Below are 26,390 nucleotides of genomic sequence, written 5' to 3'. Positions count from 1 at the left end.
TAATAATAATAATAATAATAATAATAACAATAATAATAATAATAACAATAATAATAATAATAATAATAATAATAAAAATAATAATAATAATTAACAATAACAATAATAATAATAATAATAACAATAATAATAATAATAATAATAATAATAATAATAATAATAATAAATAATAATAATAATAATAATAATAATAATAATAAGTAACAATATATTGTGTCCTTATGAGTCACATCAACCGACACACCCACTTACCTTAACTAGATACCTTAACACCAAGTTAGGAGACACAACACTGAGACTCCCCTAACTAGATACCTTAACACCACCAGTTAGGAGACACAACACTGAGACTCTACCTTAACTAGATACCTTAACACCACATATTTACGTAATCAAACACTCAGGCTTGTGAGAGGTGAAACAGTACCTACCTACTACGTTAATTTAGCTGTTAGTCTCCTGAGTTATAGGTGAAGGAGGCAGGAACTTCCTCACATCAACACCTGAGGAAGTTTTACCTCAGGAAACTTTGAGAATTAAGCTTCGGTCACTACCAACAACACAGAGAGTTAAAAAGGAGGTGAAATTGGGTCCCAGGTGAAAAAAGGAGGTAAAATTGGGTCCCGGGATGAAATTGATCCCAGGGGTGAAAAGGGTAAAATTGGGTCCCCAGGGTGAAAAAGGGGTAAAATAGGGTCCTGGGGTGAAATTGGTCCGGGGGTGAAATTGGGTCCCAGGGGTGAAAAAGGAGGTAAAATTGGGTCCCTGGAGAAATTGGGGCCCAGGGGTGAAAAAGGGGGTAAATTGGGTCCCAGGGGAAAAAAGGGATGAAATTGGGTCCCAGGGGTGAAAAGGGGTGTGAAATTGGGTCCCAGGGGAAAAAGGAAATTGGGTCCCATACAGCAAGGTGAAATGGAGGTGAAAGTGGGCCCCATGACTGCCCAATAACAAGAATGTGAGGATGCAATAAACAATGGTGGTCACTCACTAGGAACACTCAGTCTCGACTCTCTGATTATCCAAGGTTCGTTCCTGATTATTTCCACCAATCAGAGGAGTGGAAATCTATCTAAATGACCCATTAAAGTTAATTACATAAAGGGGACTGTACATATAACCTAACGAGCCCCTGTAAACACACTAGTGAAGGGGACTGTACCTAGCTATATGACGAGCCCCTGTAAACACACCTAGTGAAGGGACTGTACCTAGGCTATATGACGAGCCCCTGTAAAACACTAGTGGACTGTACCTAGGCTATATGACGAGCCCTGTAAACACACTAGTGAAGGACTGTACCTAGGCTATATGACGAGCCCCTGTAAACACACTAGTGAAGGACTGTACCTAGGCTATAACGAGCCCCTGTAAACACACTAGTGAAGGATTGTACCTAGGCTATATGACGAGCCCCTGTAAACACACTAGTGAAGGGACTGTACTAGGCTATAAGGACGAGCCCCTGTAAACACACTAGTGAAGGGACTGTACCTAGCTATATGACGAGCCCCTGTAAAACACACTAGTGAGGACTGTACCTAGGCTATATGACGAGCCCCTGTAAACACACTAGTGAAAGGGGCCTGTACCTAGGCTATATGACGAGCCTGTAAACACACTAGTGGAAGGGACTGTACCTAGGCTATAAGACGAGCCCCTGTAAACACACTAGTGAAGGACTGTACCTAGGCTATATGACGAGCCCCTGTAAACACACACTAGTGAAGGGGCCTGTACCTAGGCTATATGACGAGCCCCTGTAAACACACTAGTGAAGGACTGTACCTAGGCTATAAGACGAGCCCCTGTAAACACACTAGTGAAGGGACTGTACCTAGGCTATATGACGAGCCCCTTAAACACACTAGTGAGGGACTGTACCTAGGCTATATGACGAGCCCTGTAACACACTAGTGAAGGACTGTACCTAGGCTATATGACGAGCCCCTGTAAAACACACTAGTGAAGGGGACTGTACCTAGGCTATAAGACGAGCACCTGTAAACACACTAGTGAAGGGACTGTACCTAGGCTATATGACGAGCCCCTGTAAACACACTAGTGAAGGGGACTGTACTGAGGCTATATGACGAGCCCCTGTAAAACACACTAGTGAAGGGACTGTACCAGGCTATAATGACGAGCCCTGAAACACACTAGTGAAGGGGACTGTACCCAGCTATAAGACGAGCCCCAAACACACTAGTGAAGGGACTGTACCTAGGCTATATGACGAGCCCCTGTAAACACACTAGTGAAGGGGACTGTACCAGCTATATGACGAGCCCCTGTAAACACACTAGTGAAGGGACTGTACCTAGGCTATATGACGAGCCCATGTAAACACACTAGTGAAGGGACTGTACTGGCTATATGACGAGCCCCTTAAACACACTCAGTGAAGGGACTGTACCTAGGCAATGACGAGCCCTGTAAACACACTAGTGAAGGGGACTGTACCTAGGCTATATGACGAGCCTCAAACACACTAGTGAAGGGGACTGTACTCCAGGCTATATGACGAGCCCCTGTAAACACACTCAGTGAAGGGGACTGTACCTAGGCTATATGACGAGCCCCAAACACACTTAGTGAAGGGACTGTACCTTAGGCATGACGAGCCCCTGAAACACTCAGTGAAGGGACGTACCCAGGCTATATGACGAGCCCCAAAACACACTAGTGAAGGGGACTGTACTCCACATATGACGAGCCCCTGTAAACACACTAGTGAAGGGGACTGTACCTAGGCTATATGACGATGCCCCAAACACACTAGTGAAGGGACTGTACCTAGGGCTATATGACGAGCCCCTGTAAAACACACTCCAGTGAAGGGACTGTACCTAGCTATATGACGAGCCCTGTAAACACACTAGTGAAGGACTGTACCTCATTGAATCACACCACCTCTCAAACAGAAGCATAGAGGCGTTTAGTGTGTTTTGCGTGTCCTCTCTACTGTACACAAAGAACAACGTTTGTTTTATTGACACACACACACACACAACACAACAAATCTCAACACCCTCCTCATCACTTCAATAATCAACACCACTTCAGAAACATATAGGTCGTTAGCAAGTGACCTCTTACCCCTTCACCCCTATAGACGAGGTGTGTGTGTGAGGTATATTTTCCAAGCTGATTGCTGCATCCTGTAACTTTATTTATTTATTTTATTTATTTTTACGGGGATTAACCTACCAGGGTATACAGTAGGTCACCGACTAGTCCAGTGCCTAAAGAAAATATATTAATAATGATATAATAATTATATTAATAATTATATTAATAATGATAATAAAAATAATAATAATAATAATAATAATGATAATAAAAATAATAATAATAATATATTTTAATAAGATTAAAAGTGAGAAACAATATATGTATGTTGTGTTGTGTTGTGTTGTGTTGTTGTGTTGTGTTGTATAGGTTGTGGTGTTGTGTTGTGTTGTGTTGTGTCATGTTATGTTGTAGGTGTTGTCAGGAAACAACTGAGACCCTACAACCGTGTGTAAATGAGGCAGAAAGTCAGATCATCAACCTGGTCACAGGCAGCAGGTTCACCATAGAAACACATTATGCTTCCAATATCTTCTCCCTGTTTGATAGCTGCCCACTACACCTTAAATCCAACCCAACCCAACCCAACTCAAACCCAACCCAACTCAACCTAACTCAACCCAACCCAACCCAACCCAACTAAGATGGCTTCCCAACCCAACCCAATCATACCCAAGATGGCTTCCCTAACCTAACCTAACCCTACTAAATCGCTGATAAAAGATACTGTCTTAGTGTTTGGGTTAAATTGGGTTAATCTAGGTTAAGTGAGGTTAATTCAGGTTAAGTGAGGTTAATCTAGGTTAAGTGAGGTTAATCTAGGTTAAGTGAGGTTAATCTAGGTTAAGTGAGGTTAATCTAGGTTAATCTAAGGTAAGTGAGGTTAAATTAGGTTAATATAGATTAGGTTAGGTTAGTTAAAGAGGTTACATTGAGTAATGGTAGTTGTTGCATAACTTGTACTCGTGTGACTGTACTTCAAACTGCAATGACTGCACGCACCAAACTGAACTTGTGGACTGTACTGTGTGACTGTACTAAACTGTACTGTGTGACTGTAATTTCCAAACTGTACTCTGTGTGACTGTACTCCTAAACTGTACTCGTGTGACTGTAATTTCAAACTGTACTGGGGTGACTGTACTCTAAACTGTACTGTGTGACAGAATTAAACTGTACTGTGACTGTACTCTAAACTGTAACTCGTGTGACTGTACTAAACTAAAATTTCTCGTGGACTGTACTGTGTGACTGTACTAGTGGACTGTACTCTAAACTGTACTGCAGTATTCCCAGGAACAAACGAAACTGCTCGTCACATACAACAGAAACTTTCCTCTGACCCCTGACCCGCACCCTGACCCCTGACCCTGACCCCCACCCCTGACCCCTGACTCCCGCCTCACACAGTGACTCAAATCGAAATTGAAAGTGAAATTGAAACAACCAATTAAGCCGGATAAAATAGACACACAGGATAATAAAAAAACACTTAAATCGGCTGATCCAGAACAACCAATTGCCGGATAAAATAGACACAGTGGATACAAAACATTTGTAATGGCTGATCCGGTTAACCAATTAAGCCGGATAAAATAGACACAGTGGATAATAATACTTAAAATGGCTGATCCGGATAACCATTTAAGCCGGATAAAATAGACACACAGTGGATAATGATACTTCTAAATGGGTGATCCGGATAAGTGTGAATATTTGAGGTGTTAACTGGTGCTGATAGGTGCAGCGCGTCAGATGCTAGAGGTTGCGGTTGATTTGCTTGTTGCTATCCCTGCTGTGTGGCGCTGTCAAACACTTTATCTATAATGGCGCAGAGAAAGTGGCTTCGTGGCACTTAATTTAATTTTCCCACAGGCTGGGAGAGTGAACTACTGTATTGGCTATTCAGGTTATTTCACAGTAAATTAACTTACGGAGATGAAACGAGCGTCTTATAAACCCACTTTATGATAAAACACAAATATGGATTCTCAAACTTGTGTATATTAAAGTTTTCTCACATTTTCTCACATTTTCTCACATTTTCTCACATATTTGGAACTATTATGAGATAAAATCACTTTAACTACCTAACAACATCATTCACACTTCAATGGGTCAAACATAGAACGATAACCACTACTTACGATATTCTTCAAAATCTACTAATGTGATGTTAAACCAATGATGTCTTAGTCAAAAATAAACAAACACGATAATATTCGATGTTTTAACCTGACGGATGTTCACACCAGGATCCACCAGAGACGGAGAGATACGGTTAAAGTACAGCACCGTCACCCACACACAGTTTACTTCAACCAACTGACTTAAAATGAGCTGACCCGCCGCCTCTCTCTTCCCCAGCAAGGCCCTCAGCTCCCCAGCACCACTGATACCGTAACGTTTCTCCTTAAAGAACAGTTCCTAGTAACATACGTTCACAACAACCTCAGAGAAACCCAAACCTAACCTAACACAACCCAACCTAACACAACCAACCCACCCCAACACTAACCAACACACCTAATCTAACACAACCCAACCTAACACAACCCAACCCACCCTAACACCAACCCAACACAACCACAACACAACACCAACACTAAACCCAACACAACCTAACACAACACCAACCCAACAAACCCAACCTAAACACAACCCAACCCAACACAACCCAACCTAACATAAACCCAACACAACCCTAACCCAACAACACCAACACTAACCCAACACAACCAACAACACTAACCCATAACAAACCAATCCCAACACAACCCAACCTAACACAACCCAACCCAACACAACCCAACACAACCCAACCTACACAACCCAACCTACCCCTAACACTAACCTAACACAACCTAATCTAACAACCCAACCTAACACAACCCAACCTACCCTAACAACCCAACACAACAACACTAACCTAACACAACCCAACCCAACACAACCCAACCTAACACAACCTAACCCAACACAACCCAACACAACCCAACCTAACACAACCTAACCTAACACAACCCAACCCAACACAACCCAACCTAACACAACCCAAACAAAACCCAACCTAACACAACCCAACCCACCCTAACACCAACCCAACACAACCTAATCTAACACAACCCAACCTACCAACACAACCTACCCTAACACTAACCTAACACAACCCAACACAACACTAACCCAACACAACCCAACCTAACACAACCTAACCCAACACAACCCAACCTAACCTAACACAACCTAACCCACCCTAACACCACCAACCCAACACAACCTAACCTAACCTAACACAACCTAACCTACCCCAACACCAACCTAACACACAACCCAACCTACCCCAACACCAACCCAACACAACCTAACCTACCCTAAACCAAACCTAACACAACTCCTAACACAACCCAACCTAACCTAACACAACCTAACCCCACCCTAACACCAACCTAACACAACCTAACCTACCCTAACCAAACCTAACACAACCTAACACTAACGTAACCAAACCTAACACTAACGTAACCAATTACAGCTAAAGACTAACTCAGGAATCCCTAAACATTACTTATATTTTATTACGTAATAAGAAAACACCTCACATGCATAAATAGCTACGGTAAGTCATAAACGTACATGAACGTATAGTGTGTTGTAACCGTACATGAACGTATAGTGTGTTGTAACCGTACATGAACGTATAGTGTGTTGTAACCGTACATGAACGTATAGTGTAAGCTAAACCAAATGAACGTATTGTTACCACGATGAACGTATACAGTGCTTAAACCACATGAATTATAAAAAAAATTGTATGAACGTATATTAAAACAATTGTACTACGACATGAACGTATATACCACACAATCACAACAATTATACCAACAACAATTATACCACAACAATTATACCACAACAATTATACCACAACAATTATACCACGACAATTATACCACACACGCTTGAATAAATACCAATCATACTAAGGATAATTTGTCATCTGTCATACAAGGTCTAATTACTAGCAACCATCACTAGATATATCACAATTATAGTTCGGATACAACTAAATTTTTAAGTATTTAAAGTAGCCTAATTACTATTAATGTAATGTGACGTGGCCTAATTAGTACGAAATATAATCCTAGGTGGTCTAATTAGCGTTTACACGATGCTAGGTGGACTAATTAGCGTTTATACGATGCTAGGTGGACTAATTAGTGTTTATACGGTGCTAGGTGGACTAATTAGTGTTTACACGATGCTAGGTGGACTAATTAGTGTTTACACGATGCTAGGTGGACTAATTAGTGTTTATACGATGCTAGGTGGAATAATTAGTGTTTACACGATGCTAGGTGGACTAATTAGTGTTTATACGATGCTAGGTGGACTAATTAGTGTTTACACAATGCTAGGTGGACTAATTAGTGTTTATACGATGCTAGGTGGACTAATTAGTGTTTACACAATGCTAGGTGGACTAATTAGTGTTTACACAATGCTAGGTGGACTAATTAGTGTTTATACGATGCTAGGTGGACTAATTAGTGTTTACACAATGCTAGGTGGACTAATTAGTGTTTATACGATGCTAGGTGGACTAATTAGTGTTTACACGATGCTAGGTGGACTAATTAGTGTTTACACGATGCTAGGTGGACTAATTAGTGTTTATACGATGCTAGGTGGACTAATTAGTGTTTATACGGTGCTAGGTGGACTTAATTAGTGATGCTAGGTGACCTAATTAGTGTTTATACGACCCTAATCAGAACGTGGAGACAAGTTTTAATAAATGTACAGGTGTTTCCGGTGTGTACACAGGCACGTACCACCACTGCCTCACAAACAATTACTGAAGAATTCCCTGAACTTTAACCCTGGTTTATTTCACCTTGAGATTAACCTAACGCTATTTAATTAATATATATGTCCAAACACTGAAAAAATATCCCGAATAGAAGACAATATAAAGAAACCAAAATTATAGCGGCAATAATGTGTTGTTTAAATTCCCTAATAGAAGTCAATATTTTAATAATAGCAGCCAAAATAATAATGTGTTGTTGGAATAGTAGACGTATTAAATAGTAATCAAGAATCACCTTATATAGAGGACAGTACAACATTAAAAAGAGATAGTAAAAATAGGTAACTAGGAGCCAATATGGGGGGGGGGGGGACATGCCTAACCAAGCGACCTAACCTAACCAATCCTAACTTAAAAAACTAACTTTAATTAAACCATATAACCTAACCTATACAACGAAACCTCTATTTAACGTTATATGTAGAGAAGACTGTTCGTTATAAAAAGATTTCAATATACTGTCTCTCTCTCTCTCTCTCTCTCTCGCTATATCTACCTTTCTTTCTCTCTCTTTCTTTCTCTCTCTTTCCTTCTCTTTCTCTCTGTTATGACACAAAATCGTACCGTAATTAACAGATGGAAGAGGATTAAGTTACAACAGTTGATGGGCGAAGGAAATGATGCAGTTTGGAGAGACAAATCACCCAAGTTCTAATGACCTTACAAACACACGTACTACATTACTATATTTAACGATTGAATTACACCTTAGACACTCACCTGAACTAAATAGAACATGATGGCAGTTAAATATATCAATAGTTATGGGTCCAGGTCTTCCAACACAAGACTACCACCACTAACACCACCAATTTTCCCGCGAAAAAAGGTAAAAAAAAATTCTACTTTACATAAAAATTCAAATAAAAACGTGAAATTTTATACAATTCCACCGGAAGCAATATAGTTTTAAATAATTTTGTAAAATATTTTTGCTCGATTTCCACCTTTCTTAACTACACAGGCTTTTATTTCCTACACAAATAGTCGAATAATCTATAGAATTCCGAGATAGTGATTAAACAAGCCTTGTGTTCTTTTACCATCAACTACCATATCTTTAACTAATATATATATATATATATATATATATATATATATATATATATATATATATATATATATATATATATATATATATATATTACGATTTATAAATTTATGTGGTTTAACTTACCCATTAAGCATTAGTGTCCATAGCAGCCTTGTCGTATACAGCATCTCTTGGTCGACACAGGGAGGCCAATACCTACCTTTCTCTTATTCTCCATTTATTTAACAGTACTGTGGTCTTTATTACATCTTTTTTTTATTCCTTCAGTTAGTGTTTTGATTATGTGCATAAGTTAAGTCATATTATTTTTTTTGCACTCATTATAATCATCGTTTTATGGTCATTATGTGGATATTTCATTATAAATTTAAATATTCAAGAATTTGTAATGTGCAGTAAATGGTAGAATGTTGGTGACTTTTGTGTGTACGGTAGTGTATGTGTAGATAATCATGTGGTGACAGAGCCTCAAGAAATTTAACATTGTGGGGATGTGTCTGGACTGTGTTGATGACATGTGCTGCCTGGGTGACATGATCAGTGTTGAGGGAGGGGGGTGGGAAGAGTGTTTAAAAAAAATTAAAAAAATATATATATACAGGTATATATATATTATATTAATCTACACCGCGAAGATGACAGAAAACAGATTGTGTGAGTCAAGAAACACAGGCAGAGCATTGTACAGTTTGGCTGTGTGAGGAAAGGAGGATGTACTATAATGGGTTATAGAGAGAGTGAAGCAACATTGTGAAGAGAAGATAGATTATCAACTAAAGGAGGAGAGTTAATAAGCCTTTGATTCCACCCTATCTAACAGTTGAAGAGCTGCCCCATATATGAGAGCAGTACTCCGAGTTAGGACCAATGAATCCCTTATATACCTGAAGCAACTGCTCAGGAGTGAAGTAGCTACGGCATCTGTACAGCATTCCCAGCTTTCGGGAGGCAGCTTTAGCAATGTTGTGAATGTGTGGCTTCCATGACATATTAAAGGAAATGATGAGGCCTAGCATATCTATTTTAGAAATTGGCAGAATGATTGCGTCCTGAAATGTGATTGGTGGGAGATCATCTAATTTGGAAAGTGTAATTGGTAAATACTGAGTTTTATTACTATTGAACTTAACCAAGTTTGTATCTCCCCATTCAGAGATGCTGCACAGATCCGTGTTGATAGAAGTAATGATATCAGTTCTAGAAACAGATCTAGTTTGAGAGTTAGGAGGAAGGGGAAAATGTGAGGAAGAGTGAAGAGTAGAATCATCGGCGTAAGAATGGATAGAATTAGTTGTAGTGTGAAGTAAATCATTGATAAAAAGAAGGAAGAGAGTTGGTGAAAGAACAGAACTCTGTGGGACACTACTATTGGTAGAGAAAGAGCGAGAGATCGATCCCTCGACAACAACTGCTATGGATCGGTTCTCAAGGAAGCTAGAGATGAGAAAACAAAGTTGGGGAGAGAAACCAAAAGAGGGAGGTTTAGATAGCAAAGACTTGTGCCATACCCTGTCAAATGATTTGTAGATGTCGAGGGTCATGACAAAAGTTTCCCCATAATCACGAAGAGAGGATGACCAAAGATGGGTGCAGTAGGAGAGCAGATCACCAGTAGACCTGTCCTGGCAAAAGCCATACTGGTGATCCAATTAGTAATGAAAGTGGAGTTGGTAATAGGAGGAGATAGTTTCATAGCTTGATATGGCCTCTCTCTCTCACCCTGCATGCAAGAGAACAGGAGCGATCAAACCATGATTATAAAATGGTCTAAGATGTGATAAATGGCTGGAGGAAATTCCTGCATTTATTGACAGTAATACAGTACACTTCCATAAGTACAGTAATATGATTTCCCTGTTATTCCTTCAAGCAATTAATGTCTTTATACAATGACAGTGTAAAGGAATACTCTACAGTATATATATAATAAAACTAACAAATAAATAAAATTATTTATGTACAACATTGGCATCAAAACTTGACTTTAACAATTTACATCACGAAAGCCCCAAACATCCTCTTAGAGTAAATCATCAATAACTATCAATAACTACAGTTTCTTACCAACAGTAACAATTTAAAAGACCCATAATTTAAATTACCTGGATTCCTTTTTTTTTACATATACCAACAAAAGATATGAATCGTTAGAGACTAATTACCGACAGTTTGATCAATCTACACGGGGGCGTCTCAAGCCAGTGAGTCCTTCATGCCAGAGCCGACCGGTCCGTGGCGACGCTCCCATATCATCCGGTGTTTCTGTTTCATGTACGCGTCGACCACGGTCCCGTACACACCTAAGTCACCGTCTGGAGGGGGGGTAGAGATAACTTATTATTATATATAGATGAAAATTTATACAGAAGTTAACAGTAAGATTATTGTAGATTAAGACCAATGCTAAACCTTAACTACATTACTGTACTGTATACTGTACTGCACTATACTGAACTGTCCTATACTGTACTGTATTACCCATTACAGTATAGTCCATTAGAGTACAGTACAGTCCATTACAGCACAGTACAGTACACTCCTTAAAGTACTCAACACACCCTAATAATGTACAATATCCTTACATTTGATGAACCAATTCTCAGCAGCCTTGTCATACACCTCCATTAACCCAGCACACTTCTCCTTGTGGTCTGTCGCCTCGTACAGTATGCAGTCCTCTTGTCGTTGGCGCAGGATGTTCAGCACTTCATTGTCAACCATCCTGAAATATAAGTAAGTGAATAAGTAAGTAAGTAAATAAATAAGTAACCCTTGTCTACAATCCTAAAATAAATAAGTAAATAAATAAATAGATAAATAAGGTTAGGTTAAGTTTATCTTGTTTGTGACCAATATTTCAATATAATTCTGTATTTTTTGTTATTCTAATGGCTATTTTAAGACGCACATACACACATATATACACGCACACACACACAGAGGCCTGCTGTTACCCGTTTCATACATTATAATACGTACAGTACATGACACATACACACGCCTCACCTGTCCCTCTTGAACTGCTCGTTAGCCTCGATGAAACAAACTACGTCGTCGGTGTAACATTCGTCTATGGTGGGAACGCGGCGGAACTGGCGGTGATACCATGGGTACTGAGGCCGGTTCTTGGTGACGACGGACTCTGTTGGTGGTGATAGAGAGAGTAGTCAAAACTGTGAGATAGTTTAACATGTTGAGGAAATTATCGTGGTTAGGTTAGGTTAGGGAGGGCATTTTGGTTTGGTTAGGGTTGGTTAGGGTTAGGTTAGGTTAGGTTAGGGAGGGCATTTTGGTTTGGTTAGGGTTGGTTAGTGTTAGGGTTAGGTTAGGGAGGGCATTTTGGTTTGGTTAGGTTGGTTAGGAGGCATTTGGTTTTAGGGGTTTAGTGTTAGGTTAGGGAGGGCATTTTGGTTTGGTTAGGGTTGGTTAGTGTTAGGTTAGGGTTAGGTTAGGTTAGGGAGGGCATTTTGGTTTGGTTAGGGTTGGTTAGTGTTAGGGTTAGGTTAGGGAGGGCATTTTGGTTTGGTTAGGGTTGGTTAGTGTTAGGTTAGTGTTAGGTTAGGGAGGGCATTTTGGTTTGGTTAAGGTTGGTTAGTGTTAGTTTCGTTTGCTTTGATAGCCCAATGGCCTGAAAAATGGTAAATTAAAGATAAATCAGCTGAAAAATAGTAAATTGACGATAAATAAGCTAAAAAATAGTAAATTAACAAGGTAATGGGGGGGGGGAGTTGGACCACCGGTTAATGTATATAACAAATGGTTCTTCAGTATAATTAAAAAATATTTCTTAACAGCTGTAGTGATGATACAGACCCCTAAACCACGTGACGGGAGCATCTAGGGTATTGCTGACAGCTTGGATGAAGGAAATAAAGGTATTGTGTGAGTCATCTCCTCCACCTCCCATCTTGGTCAACACAGCTGGGACTAACACTGTTACCAACTCTCACCCTAAACCACAATATTTCTTGTTTTTACTTCATATATTGGGGGGGAATTATGGTATTATGTTATGAATTATGGAGTTTTTTATATATATTTTTTCATTATAGTAGTTGAGATTGATAGGATCTTTCTTTAATCTATTGTTGTAACTATATGTTTGTCAATGTTTTTAATTTTTATATATTCATTAATTACCTATTAAATTAACTATATATCGTTAAAAACTCTTAATTACCTGAATATAGTGATTATATTTCTGTATTTATCCCTGAAATCAAAGTTATCAAGAGAATTATAACCTACACATCATATATACAGTATACTATTGGTTGGGAAGAGTTGGTAACACTTGTGACCACCAGCGCCATCTCTCAACAAATTATCATTAAATTGTATTAAAATATTTGGTCAAAAGGTTAAAAAATGACCATAAATTTGATATAATTATTGAATAGCACTTAATTACTTTATCTGATAATTATTTAAGTGTAGTAGATAATTGCGACTACTTTTACTTTTACTTTATTTATTTCCTCGTCACCTCTGATAGGCTCGTTATCCGCTAGGGCGATCAGTGCTGGCGTTCATCTCTACTGGCGTTCATCTCGACTGGCGTTCATCTCTACTGGCGTTCATCTCTACTGGCGTTCATCTCTACTGGCGTTCATCTCTACTGGCGTTCATCTCTACTGCGTTCATCTCTACTGGCGTTCATCCTCAAGCTGGTCACGTCTCTGTCACACAAGTACTGGGCACAAGAACATAAGGAGTCTGCAATAGGCTGGTTGGTCTGTGCATGGCAGCTCCTGTCGAGAGTTACTACCACTCTATCATCCATGAATCTATCCAGCCTCCTTTTAAAGCTTTCCAGCGTTCCAGCACTTACTACACAGTTGCTAAGCTTGTTCCACTCGTCTAACAATCTATCCAGCCTCCTTTTAAAGCTTTCCAGCGTTCCAGCACTTACTACACAGTTGCTAAGCTTGTTCCACTCGTCTAACAATCTATCCAGCCTCCTTTTAAAGCTTTCCAGTGTTCCCGCACTTACTACACAGTTGCTAAGCTTGTTCCACTCGTCCACCAATCTATCCAGCCTCCTTTTAAAGCTTTCCAGCGTTCCTCGCACTACTACACAGTTGCTAAGCTTGTTCCACTCGTCTAACAATCTATCCAGCCTCCTTTTAAAGCTTTCCAGTGTTCCCGCACTTACTACACAGTTGCTAAGCTTGTTCCACTCGTCCACCACCCTATTTTAGAACCAGTTTCTTCCTATCTCCTCCTAAACCTAAACTTATCCAACTTAAACTGTTGTTCGAGTCCTATCCTGCTCGGATATTATAAGAACTTTATCTATATCCCCTTCATTGATTCCTTTCACCCACTTAAATACTTCTATCATATCTCCCCGCACCTCCCCGCACCTCCCCGCACTCTTCGTCTTTCTAGGGAATGGTTGTTTCAACCTATCCTGGACCTCCGGAACTTTCGTCCAGAACATGGCCACATGGCCTTCCACCAACATATGGCCACGTGCTTAACATATGGCCCTTCACGCTAACATATGGCCTTCCACGCTAACATATGGCTCTACATGCTAACATATGGCCTTCCACGTGCTAACATATGGCTTCACGTGCTTAACACGGCCTTCACATATGGCCTTCCACATATGGCCTTCCACGTGCCACATATACCTCCACGCCTTCCACGTGCTAACATATGGCCTTCCACGTGCTTACATATGGCTGCTACATATGGCCTTCCCACGCTATACATATGGCCTTCCACGTGCTTACATATGGCCTTCCACGGTACGCATATGGCCTTCCACGTGCCTTACATATGGCCTTCCACGTGCTTACATATGGCCTTCCACGTGCTACATATGGCCTCCTCCACGTACTTACATATGGCCTCCACGTGCTTACATATGGCCTTCCACGCACTTACATATGGCCTTCCACGTGCATATATTCTTCCACGCCTTCCCACGCTTACATATGGCCTCCACGTGCTACACATATGGCCTTCCACGCTTACATATGGCCTTCCACGTACTTACATATGGCCTTCCACGCTTCACATATGGCTTCCACTGCACCTTCACGTGCTTAAATGTTAATTTAGCCAGAAATTATGAATAATAACAATAATATTAATAATATTAATAATAATAATAATAATAATAATAATAATAATAATAATAATTTCTTTAGGACGTATTGTCTAATGCCGTGTGGTGCTGGTGTGCCACGTGTTCTGTTGTGGAAAGGTATGTGGGGGTAATAATACCAAATGGGAATGGGTAGTTAAAGGGTTTAGCTTAATTACCTCGATTGATGGTATTTGATAAATAAGTAATACCATCTTTAAAATAATAGTCTTGAATGAATAATTGAAGAGGAAACATATACAAGTCGTTGCAAGGGTTTTACTTTCTATATTATTTTGAAATGATGTTAGTAATGAATAAAGTAATAACGAGATTCTAATTATTAAAAAAGTCTAATTAATTATTTTCTTCAGGTTAAATACAATTAATTATCTAAATAAAATTAAAACAAATTAAAAACCCAATTAATTTCAATTTTAGCGGGAAAACGTGGCACCACTGTGCGTGGCGGCCACCATATATATAGTGACGCAGCGGCCATCTTGTTCTTTCCAGCAGCGTGAGACGAGATGGTGAGTCGCACTTTTGTGTCTTGTTACTTATTATAGCTTATTTTCAACCCCAAGACGGGAATATTGTCGTAATAAGTAGTTACTATGTTATAGCTTACATTAACAGTGGTAATTAACCTTGTGAATGGTGATTTAGCTGTAGGATGTGTGGATTATTGTTGACTGGCCAGACGCACGGGTTATGGCCACGAGGTGAACAGACCAACCCATGAACCACCAGATGGCCATAGCTGGTAGAGTGATGGCCATAGCTGAGAGTAATGGCCTTAGCTAATATAGTAATGGCCATAGCTGATAGAGTGATGGCCATAGCTGATATAGTAATAGCCATAGGGTGGTTGTATGATTGCGGTACATCGCTATTTGTCCGGCATTTTTTCCTAATTGAGGGATATTAGTAGACAACCGCGGATGTTAACACTGGACTGCTCATTTCTCAACCAAAACTAAATGTAACTTAACCTAACCAAGATGGTGTTAGAAAGTTATGGTAAATTTCATTCAAGTGGACAACCGTTGATTTTAACATTATATTTAAACATTGATCAGAGGAGAATGACAAGACTAATCATTAACTCTAATACGCTGGATAGCTTCAAACACAGGTTGGGTGGATATATGAGCAATAGGGGTTGGGTGTAAAGGGGACTGTCCAGTATGGCCCGCTGCAGTGTCCTCCATTCTTATGTTCTTATGTTAACCAAAGCACCTAATCTAATCTAACCTAAACTAAGAAATTTAACCTAACACCGTAACCCAAACATTAATTGGTTGTCTATTTGTAAAAAGGAAAAAAATATCAGGCATTATTTATTCATTGCAAAACCTTGAATTACTGTACAAGGTTAGATAGCTATACCAGGTTAGATAGCTATACCAGGTTAGATAGCTGTCCAAAGTTATAATTAAGCTTCACACCTGATGACTTGTGGTAGCTGGCTCACGCTGGCGATTCCACAGAGCAACTTTGGGAACTGTTTCATTCTGTACAGTCCTCCCGTGTTGTGCATCAGAGATCAACCTGGTGCCCCCGGTGTAACAGCTGGTTGAGCATTAGGGCGTGTATATTCCATAACTCCTCGAAGTTCCTAGTGAGCCTTGATCCTGGGGTTACAACCATACACGATACAAACCATTGATCACAGCCAGTTTAGGTGTCCAGTGCTCGTTAAACTGTACTATTGGTTGAATTGGGTTAAGTTCTGGGTGGATTTATAGTAGTGCATTGGTCTTTCTTTGGGTATTAAATTTGTTGGAAAAAAACTAGGAAATTGTTAAAAACCCGAACTTAACCTAACCCAAGCTAACCTAATCTATCACCCTGATTAGGTTAGCACTGTTCCTTCATATAAAAAATGCGTAAAAGTAACAATCATCTAAACTAACTAACCTGACCTAACCGGCCCCCATGATTTGGTTAGTTAGAATAGTGAACTACTGTAAAAGACCCTAAGTGTTTATTTTTCTCCCAGTCTCACCGTAAGTTCAGCGCGCCCCGTCATGGGTCTATGGGATTCTACCCCAAGAAGAGGTCAAAGCGTCATCGCCCCAAGGTAAAGGCTTTCCCCAAGGACGACAAGAACAAGCCCGTGCACCTTACGGCCTTCCTGGGATATAAGGCTGGCATGACCCACATTGTTCGTGTGGCAGACAAGCCGGGATCCAGTGAGTAATACTACTATGTTTTTTGTTTCTGCGGTTTTAATGTTGATTTTTGGAGGGGGGGGGGGGGCGAGGAGACGTTTATCATATATGGTAATTAATGCATAGATAAAGAATTGGATAGATTGTATGAGTAAGGAAACAGAAGGCAGAGTAATTTGATATAATGCTTTGAAATTAACTTGTGTGGATTAATTGTTATCCATATACGGTAAATATTGCATAGATAAAGAATTAACACTACTGTACTTGACACCTGGTCCAGCCTTGGCACCAGCTTGAGGAAATTTCTCTACACGATTAGACTTTATATCCTCGAGAAAATGAATCCTTCGAGGGCATTAGTTTTTTGGTATGGAAGCTGTTCGATGATGGCAAATCTGTACGATACTTAGTTGTCTTTAGTGTTGGAACGTCAGTTATTTTGCCAGAAACATTTTTAATGACGCTGAAAAATAGTAGTTTTTGGGGCCGAGTTCTCTTTTGTTAATTTATAGAATGTAGAAATTTGTAAAAGAAATTGGTTAATTTTATTTTTTATGATTGAAATTAATACTGTAAAAATTTAAGTCGGGTCAGGTTGGCAAGTTCGTGGATTATTATAGGAATTATCTGTTTAAAAGAAATCCTGTAAATTTAGTCAGGTTAGGTCAAATTTGTGAATTATTATAGAATTTGGTTTAAAAAAATCATCCTGTAAGGCACCAATGGGAAATTAAACTTGGGTGATATAAATTGTACAAAATCCGTTCCACCTCTGCAAATTTAGTGTCTGGGTAAAACGCTTTCTCCTCTATGAAGGGATTTCCTCAGAATGCTGTAAAGGCCAAACTTGTCATAACTACCCCCATAAATTCAGTAATAATTATATACCTGTACTATATTTTAGAAAGTAGATACCATTAAGAATTGTTGGTTATTTTTTACCTATTGTAGCCAATTATCTGTATGTTCTTGTAATATAAAATTATTCCTATTTCACACTAGTTAGTTTTGAAAGATTATGTAGTTATTGTAGTTTTCTTAGATAACTTTACATGTTGTAAACCTGATGACTTGTGGTAGCTGGTTCACGCTGGCGATTCCACAGAGCAACTTTGGGAACTGTTTCACTCTGTACAGTCCTCCCGTGTTGTGCATCAGAGATCAACCTGGTGCCCCCGGTGTAACAGCTGGTTGAGCATTAGGGCGTGTATATTCCATAACTCCTCGAAGTTCCTAGTGAGCCTTGATCCTGGAGTACAACCATACACGATACAAACCATTAAGCACTACGTGTCAGAGCGTTGGTTTTTTTTAGTTCGTGCTTGTAATAAAAACCGTGTCTTTCAGAAATCAACAGGAAGGAGGTGGTGGAAGGTGTGACCATCCTAGAAACGCCCCCTATGATCTGCGTCGGAGTTATCGGATATATCGAAACCCCGAGAGGCATGCGGGCCCTGAAGACTGTCTGGGCTGAGCATCTCTCTGAAGAATGCAAGAGGCGTTTCTACAAGAACTGGTAAATTAACTTCATCTTGTTATGCTGCAAAAACTTGAATGCCACTGGTTGAAAAATGTTATATTTTGGATTATATTTTAGTGCTTGATATGGTTACAAATGGTCCCAGTGCTCAAATTCTCACTCATAGCATTATATTTTAGTGCTTGTTCCTGTTATAAATGGTTCCAGTGCTCACAAACACTTCCACTAGCACTCCCATACTCCTCTGGCAACAGCATATGTTGGCCATGAGTCCGGGACACTGCTCCTGTAGATTCCAAGGGGTATTTCTCGGCTGATGAGCTATCTCGGCCACACTCCCGGATAGTTGCATCAGTTCGGAGTAGCCCCGCGGAATCCGTCCTACCGTGGAGTACTAGCTTCTGACGAGGGCAGTGCTCCATGCGTGTGTTCGGGTCTCTTCCTCCAAGACTGGTTCCTTGTGACAGAGGCCCTCACACTGTTATACCCTCAGGCACAAGTCCAAGAAGAAGGCTTTCACCAATGCCTCCCAGAAGTGGCAGGATCAGGTGGGGAAGAAGGTCATCGAGAAGGACCTGGCCAAGATCAAGAAGTACTGTAGCTCTGTTCGCATCATTGCACACACACAGGTTATTAATGCATTGTTGTTCATACACCGGTAATTAATACATCATTGTTCATACACTGGTAATTAATACATCATTGTTCATACACCTGTAATTAATACATTGTTCATACACCCGTAATTAATACGTCATTGTTCATACACCCGTAATTAATACGTCATTGTTCATACACAGGTAATTAATGTAATCATTGTCCATACTCAGGATAGGACTTCATTCATTATATAAATACATAGACAATAGTTAAACAAATGAAATAAATACTGATTACTGATAGCAAGTTATTTTTTCCTAGGTTGGGGGGATAGTTGTCTGGTTTGAGGTCGTTAGAGGGACTTTACAGTAGTTTAATGAAATAAATTATTGATTAATGATAGTAAGTTTTCCTAGGTGGGGATATACTTGTCTGCATTGAATGAGGTCGTTAGAAGGGGGTTTACAGTAGTTAGTTAAATGAATCAAATTACCGATGATAAACAATACTCCTTAACCATCGTTCTTAACCACCAGATCAAGATCCTGAAGAAAAGGCAAAAGAAAGCCCACATTATGGAAATCCAACTCAACGGCGGGACAGTGCCAGAGAAGGTGGACTGGGCAGTGTCCCACTTTGAGAAGCAGGTCCCCGTCTCTAACGTCTTTGCCCAGGACGAGATGGTGGATGTTATAGGGGTGACCAAGGGCAAAGGTGTAAAGGGTGAGTTGAACTGGGTTATTTTTTGATGTGGGGTGATGGTGATTTAAGGGTGATTATAGTTTGTGGTGATTTAGACGATAGTATTGTGGTTTAGTTAGATTCATTATATTGTGGTAATTCAGATGGACGATTATATTGTGGTGATATACAGTACATAGCCTTGATTTTCTTGAGTGACAGGTCGGTAGTTTAATTAATGTGTATTAGTGTTTTAACAAGACCTGGTATGGTCAGTACAGTACATTCTTAGTCAATATTTGGTGTGAATCAAAACTTGCCGACAAAACCAAATGTGAAGTCGTTTTTAATTCGGCTAATGGCTTCTTGACGAGTCTTTAATTGGGAGAATTTATGGAGACAAAAATCATGTCGCTGTTTTGCCCGAAGATTAAATATAACTCGTGAAGCATTACGAGAGGCCCTCCACCATAGAGCGTGCCAAAGGTTTCCCCCAGATTTCATCTCGACACGACTTTTGTCTTTCGTTGTACACCTTAGGAATATATTTTTACGGTATCTAATGATGATTAACACGTTCAGATTTACTGACGAAATTTATGTTGCCTTCCTTCTGAGGTCGACGATAAACAGATGTGTGAGTTTTACGAGGATTTGTTTTGATCTACGATTCTCTCATACAGGCGTGACCTCCCGTTGGCACACAAAGAAGCTGCCGCGCAAGACCCACAAAGGTCTTCGTAAGGTTGCCTGTATCGGAGCTTGGCATCCCAGCCGCGTGCAGTTCACCGTGGCTCGTGCTGGCCAGAAGGGCTACCACCACCGTACGGAGATGAACAAGAAGATCTACCGTATTGGCCAGGGTGTTCATACCAAGGATGGAAAGGTGGGTTGGTATAAAATGCTCGTGACTTGATCTATGTGGACTTAAATTCCCATCAGTAACAATTGGTAACCACTTTTACTGAACGCTTGGGATGATGTACATGTTAGTGCAGACAAACTATTATTGAAGTTAACTATGAAAGTTGAACGGTTACATTTTATCATTTATTATAAAGTTTTTTATTGTCCACCAGTCTTGATAGTGTTTTGAGTGCTAGTCTATTGTTTAAAGTACTGGCTATTTATTATTAACTTCTTACAGGTGGTGAAGAACAACGCGTCCACGGAGTACGACTTCACCGAGAAGACCATCACGCCTATGGGAGGCTTCCCTCACTATGGTGAAGTAAACCAGGACTTTGTGATGATCAAGGGCTGCTGTGCGGGACCCAAGAAACGAGTCATCTGTCTGAGAAAGGTCGGTGTCTTTTACTGGGGTACAATATTGATATTTGAACCACAATGATGATAACCCATAGAGCCTTATTTCAATGACGTTAAGTGAAATTAAATGATAGGACTGATAATTTATCACGGCTTTAAAATAATTTCCCCAAATAGATGTAGTATTAATCAGTGTATGGTTTACTTGCAGTCACTTGTAGTCCAGACTAAGCGCATTGCTCTGGAGAAGATCAGTCTACACTTCATTGACACCAGCAGTAAGATGGGTCACGGTCGCTTCCAGACAAGTGCAGAGAAGGCTGCCTTTATGGGCGTGCTTAAGAAAGACAAGAAGAAAAAGCTGAATCAATAAAATGTAGCTGGATGACGTACAGGTTTTTAATGATTCCTATGAGAGGTTTTAATAATGGCTACAGAGTATTGTACTTTATTATACTACACAACATTTTAATGATAGACACATTACCTGATTGTTTTTTTGTAAAGTGGTGATGCAGTGATACTTTTTAGCTGTGAATTGTTTTATCATGATTCTTCATTTAATTCTAACGTGTAAGATTTTTAACTATTACCAAGACTTGGTGAAGTGGTTTGAGGTACCACTTCACTAATGGTCTTGGTAATAGTTAAATGTTATGTTATACTGTAGTATTAAATTATAAATCGATCTTAAAAAAAACATTCATAACTGAAAATTATCCACTGGTGGAAAAATGTAAGTTAAAGATTCTGTAAAATCTTGTATGTGTGGAGTGATGTACAGAACAGGATTGTTCACAATATTACTTGCTATTGAGTTTGTGAAGTTACACATGTACAACTTTTTGCACTTAAGGAAGTTTGTTGGAAAATTAACAAGTTTACGCAGCTTTTATCAGTGAATGACTTTCAGTACTGTACACAGTAGCTCAACTAACTTGAAAATTGTCCATACAAGTCAAATTTAGTAGATTTTTGTAGGTTATCACAGTTAATTGTTCTGTTCCAGCTTGGAAGTAACTGTGGGTTAATACCCAAGTGGGATTTAGAGCTGCTGATGAAGCCAAAAATGTAACATCTCAGACCGACACAATATAATTCCTGCTCAAGATCTATCGAGAGATTCTATGAATACAGTACGGGGGGGGGGGGGGATGTTGACACCAACTTCCCAGTACTATACTGCACATGACCAGAAACAATACGAAGTTATGTATGACCCAAATGAACAACTGAGATGTGAACCTTTGTACAGTACAGTACTCTACATATTGGCTTTAAATGGCAGAGGTCAAAACAGATTGTTTAAATTTAATATAAAGGTTCAGTACAGTTATCTTTTATGTGCTGGTTAAGGAAATCTTAAAATTGGTATAATGTAATAGGTGTTAATTAACGGAGCCTTGAAGTAATTACATATTCAGAATATTTAAAACGTTTATTACAGACAGTTAAGCTTTGAATCATCTGTACAGGATATACTGTACAGTACAGTATATATATTTGAATGGAAAATAAAATTTCCATCTAAACATTAATTTTCATGCTTACAGAGAAAAGGATCATATTGTTTGAGTCCCGTTACAGTATGTGAGGTCAGAGTGTTGAGCGTGTTTAAACTTTATATACAAGGGTGAATAAACTTCTTTACAATGGGGTTAATGTCCTGGAAACTCCTCCACAGATCAAAATATCATAAATCAGGATCATTATAACATGGGGTCAATGGTGATAGGTTCCTGGCCAGTGACTCTCCCACAAGTATCACCTAACAAAAATTCGTACACCACTACAACACAATTCGACACTCCCACATCGTTAAAGGCCAGACTACCCCAGTCCTCGTGATGCAAACTTGGGTAAAGAGAACGTCCACACAGACAGCTCAACACCCAGACCAGTTAACTTGCACAAGAGACACAGTATGGATGCTTGGGTACAGGAGACTGTTTGGTGGCTTAATATTGTGTACAAAAGAAACAAATGCGATGTGTCAAGTTGCCACAGTCACAAAAAAATTACCTCGTGCCAGAGTTTGCCTGATCTGTGCGCACAGGCCTCGTAAAAAACAAACCAGTTCAACATGAGAATCGAGCCCGCATCGTGAGTCCCAGTGTGGACCTACCATGAGATAGTCTGGTCGTTACCTCATGTTCCCTTCAAGGCTAAAGGCACTGATAAGGTGGAAGGAAGACATTGATGACCCTCACACAGTCTCGAGGAAGACTAGAGAGAGATAGTGTGGGGACTGGAGGTCTAGGTTTAGTTTGGCCTTGATAATGTAGTAGTTCTTGGCTGGGACAGATGTGTCAGATGAAGAAAAAGATCCCCTGTGGCTGGTGACCAAGTCGAGGGTTGTTGCTATATCAGGGAAGCTTGTAGGTGATCATTATTGTCCACTATACCTCCTCCTCCTCCAGGTACTATAGAGCCATATATGAAAGCTAGTTTATCTCCATCATTGCCTTCACAGTACAGTATAGATAAGGGATATTTTCGGTTATGGCTACAGTACAGTACAGTATATAAAAAGATTACATAATATACTTGGCTACATTACCTTAAAATCTTTATTATTACCATATTCTCATAATAAATTCCTTCAACACATTAGGTGCTTTAATGAAGTATTGGAATGTATTCTCATTTTAATCCAATTCTGATTATTTTATATCCAAGAATAAAAATATATTTCCTGAACATATCTACTTCATTGCCAGAGAAATAAGTCGTAACTATTCAATTTAGTGGAATCCCTCCCCTACCTTCTGTGGAATCAGCTTGTACACTTAATCTCGTGACAAAGAATCATGACATGATTCCTGGATCAAATATCACGTTGCTGGCAGGATAAGTGGTCAGCGGACATGATATAAACAATAGGAAGTCCTGGGTGACCTTTGTACAGTATAGATCTAATAAAAGTTAAGGCGCAGATGTTGTATAAACTTTTTTATCTGTGGCATCAATTTACCTCTGAGATAAACTTTGTCAAATCAATTTAAGCTGATCATTATTATTTGGAGAGAAGCCTCAAGCTCATAGATGTTTGATTACTAAGCTTGAGTTTCCCTTACCAGTGCCAGTTTGAAAGTCTCACTTCCACCTGTGCTAGCTTGAAAAACACAGTCCTCCACCTATGCCAGCTTAAAATAGTCTCCCTCACACCCTATGCCAGCTTAACAACACAAACACTCCCAGTACAATACATCATAACTGGATCAAGCTGGTAACTTAAATAATATCAATAACACTATAATTCCTGGTAAATATATTTTATTTCATCTTCGTAAAAATATATAACACAAAACATTACTTTATTTACATTAATTAAGGATAAAGTTTGGCAAGAAATGGTGATAAGTTTTATAGTTTAAATTCCCCCAAACTTATTCATTGCTGCTCAAGTGCTCCTGAAAAATTGCTGTTAACAAGGCCATTCAAGAGGGTAATCCCCAGGGACTGATAGATACTGTATATATATATAAATAATTAAACAAACTACACAACATATCTTACCATAAATGATTCACCTAACAATAACTTACTACTAACAGTAATTGGTCATCCACAATTTTCACAGCCATTAGTTCTCTTAATGATGTACAGTGGTCCCTTGGTTAACGAGTTACCTTCTATAAGATTCTTAACTTCGGTTAACGAGCAATCCCTCGATTAACGAGTTTCTTACGAGCCGACCTCAACATGTTTTCGCTTGTATTTGGCGGTCCACCAGCTGTAGTATTAGTCCGCCAATACAGTAATCGGTTCTAGGGCTTAAATTCCTTACCATTTTAGTAAATATCAAGAAGTTTATACGATTCAATAATTTTAAAACTTTAATATTAAATTTTTTAGTAATTTTAAAAATTATTGAACATGCCATCCAGCCTGCCAACACACCATACAGGCGTCAGTCTTTGTGTCTTCTCAGTGGAGGTAACATCTTGCTTGAGACTCTTCAACTAAATGCTTTTTTTTCTGTGTTTCCAAGCAAATTATTGGTCATTTTGAAATATATTTTACATATTGACAATACCGTATATAATGCAGTGCAGTGTTGATTTAAAGAACATAATCTTGAATTACACCGAGAGAACTAAAATTTTATGGGTGAAATGGCACATGGGGTGACTTCTCTTCCACCCTAATGCCTTCTCTTCTCTCTTCTCCTCCACCCCCATTCTAATTCCCATCATCATCATCATTCAGGAGCCTTCTACATACACACCTCAAAGTAAGTGTACTTTTCTACCTTTTTTGTTGAATTTTGGCAATTTTCGGTGAGCTGGAACCAATTACCCAAAAACCATTGAAACAATGGTTTCGGTTAACGGGCAACCTTCTAGAACGGATTGTGCTCGTTAACCGAGGGACCACTGTATTAGATGATTATACAGCACAGTATATGTATACCCCAGGTGAACAAAGTATACAGTATTATTACACATACAACTAAATGATATAATTGGTCAAATTTAAGGTTAGACACGATATTGGCAAACGGTAACTTACATACAGTCGGGGTCAAAAGTCTTGAACAACACTTAACAATATCTGTCATCTACTTGTGAGTTATATGATTGGGATATACTAATAACACTACTGGTCATCACATATTATGTCTGAACCACAAACTGGGATAAAACCCTCCTTAATACCCAAGATCTTCGGGTACTTACATGGTAAATACTGTCAAGTGTTCGAGACGTTTGACCCCATCCTACAGAACAAGTACAGTACAGTAGGACAGAAATATCACCTCATGTAGGGCTGTACAGTACAGTATTACATTATATAATCTATATCCTTATGAAATATGACAAAACTGACTGAAGAAATATAAAAATAATATTAATTTCTTACACATTTTGTTCAGTACAATTAAATTTGTATATATATCCCAACAGGTGAACGGAGTAAAGAAAATTACTTGACGTACCTTGAACTTAATTAGAAATATGAACAAACAAATATAAAATTTTTAGACTCAAAATGCATTTATGAATCTTGCTGACAAGGCCACATACTGTACTGTACTGGCAACAAAAATTTTAGACATCCTTTTTTTCAATTATTTATGTCTA

General features: G+C 39.2%; 2 protein-coding genes across 2 annotated transcripts; one reads left to right on the top strand and one right to left on the bottom strand.

The window, feature by feature from the left end:
• Positions 1–10,936: 10,936 nt before the first annotated feature.
• LOC121862475 (NADH dehydrogenase [ubiquinone] 1 beta subcomplex subunit 10-like) lies at positions 10,937–12,952 on the bottom strand. The gene is made up of 4 exons (XM_042360776.1): positions 12,810–12,952; positions 12,003–12,138; positions 11,579–11,718; positions 10,937–11,308 (listed from the first exon to the last, which is right to left on the bottom strand). Exons 1-4 carry the CDS (start codon positions 12,901–12,903, stop codon positions 11,190–11,192), a joined length of 489 nt encoding a protein of 162 aa, XP_042216710.1. The 5' UTR covers positions 12,904–12,952; the 3' UTR covers positions 10,937–11,189.
• Positions 12,953–15,534: 2,582 nt separating this feature from the next.
• LOC121862474 (60S ribosomal protein L3-like) lies at positions 15,535–21,691 on the top strand. The gene is made up of 8 exons (XM_042360775.1): positions 15,535–15,626; positions 17,099–17,291; positions 18,621–18,789; positions 19,247–19,382; positions 19,890–20,076; positions 20,718–20,920; positions 21,182–21,337; positions 21,515–21,691. Exons 1-8 carry the CDS (start codon positions 15,624–15,626, stop codon positions 21,674–21,676), a joined length of 1,209 nt encoding a protein of 402 aa, XP_042216709.1. The 5' UTR covers positions 15,535–15,623; the 3' UTR covers positions 21,677–21,691.
• The last annotated feature ends 4,699 nt before the right edge of the window (positions 21,692–26,390 follow it).

The sequence above is a fragment of the Homarus americanus genome, unplaced genomic scaffold (assembly GCF_018991925.1).
Source record: "Homarus americanus isolate GMGI-L3 unplaced genomic scaffold, GMGI_Hamer_2.0 scaffold31037, whole genome shotgun sequence".
In the NCBI taxonomy this organism is placed as follows: Eukaryota; Metazoa; Arthropoda; class Malacostraca; order Decapoda; family Nephropidae; genus Homarus; species Homarus americanus.
Note: the sequence above shows the minus strand (reverse complement) of the source record. Positions and strands in the feature narration are given on the sequence as shown.

Coding starts and splice junctions, on each gene's coding strand:
- LOC121862474 (XM_042360775.1), top strand. Junction 17,292..18,620: donor GGCAGACAAGCCGGGATCCA/GTGAGTAATACT, acceptor CGTGTCTTTCAG/AAATCAACAGGAAGGAGGTG. Junction 19,383..19,889: donor GCATCATTGCACACACACAG/GTTATTAATGCA, acceptor CTTAACCACCAG/ATCAAGATCCTGAAGAAAAG.
- LOC121862475 (XM_042360776.1), bottom strand. CDS start 12,903: ATGGGAGGTGGAGGAGATGACTCACACAATACCTTTATTTCCTTCATC. Junction 12,139..12,809: donor TCCCGTCACGTGGTTTAGGG/GTCTGTATCATC, acceptor CACCACCAACAG/AGTCCGTCGTCACCAAGAAC. Junction 11,309..11,578: donor TGAGAATTGGTTCATCAAAT/GTAAGGATATTG, acceptor CCCCCCCTCCAG/ACGGTGACTTAGGTGTGTAC.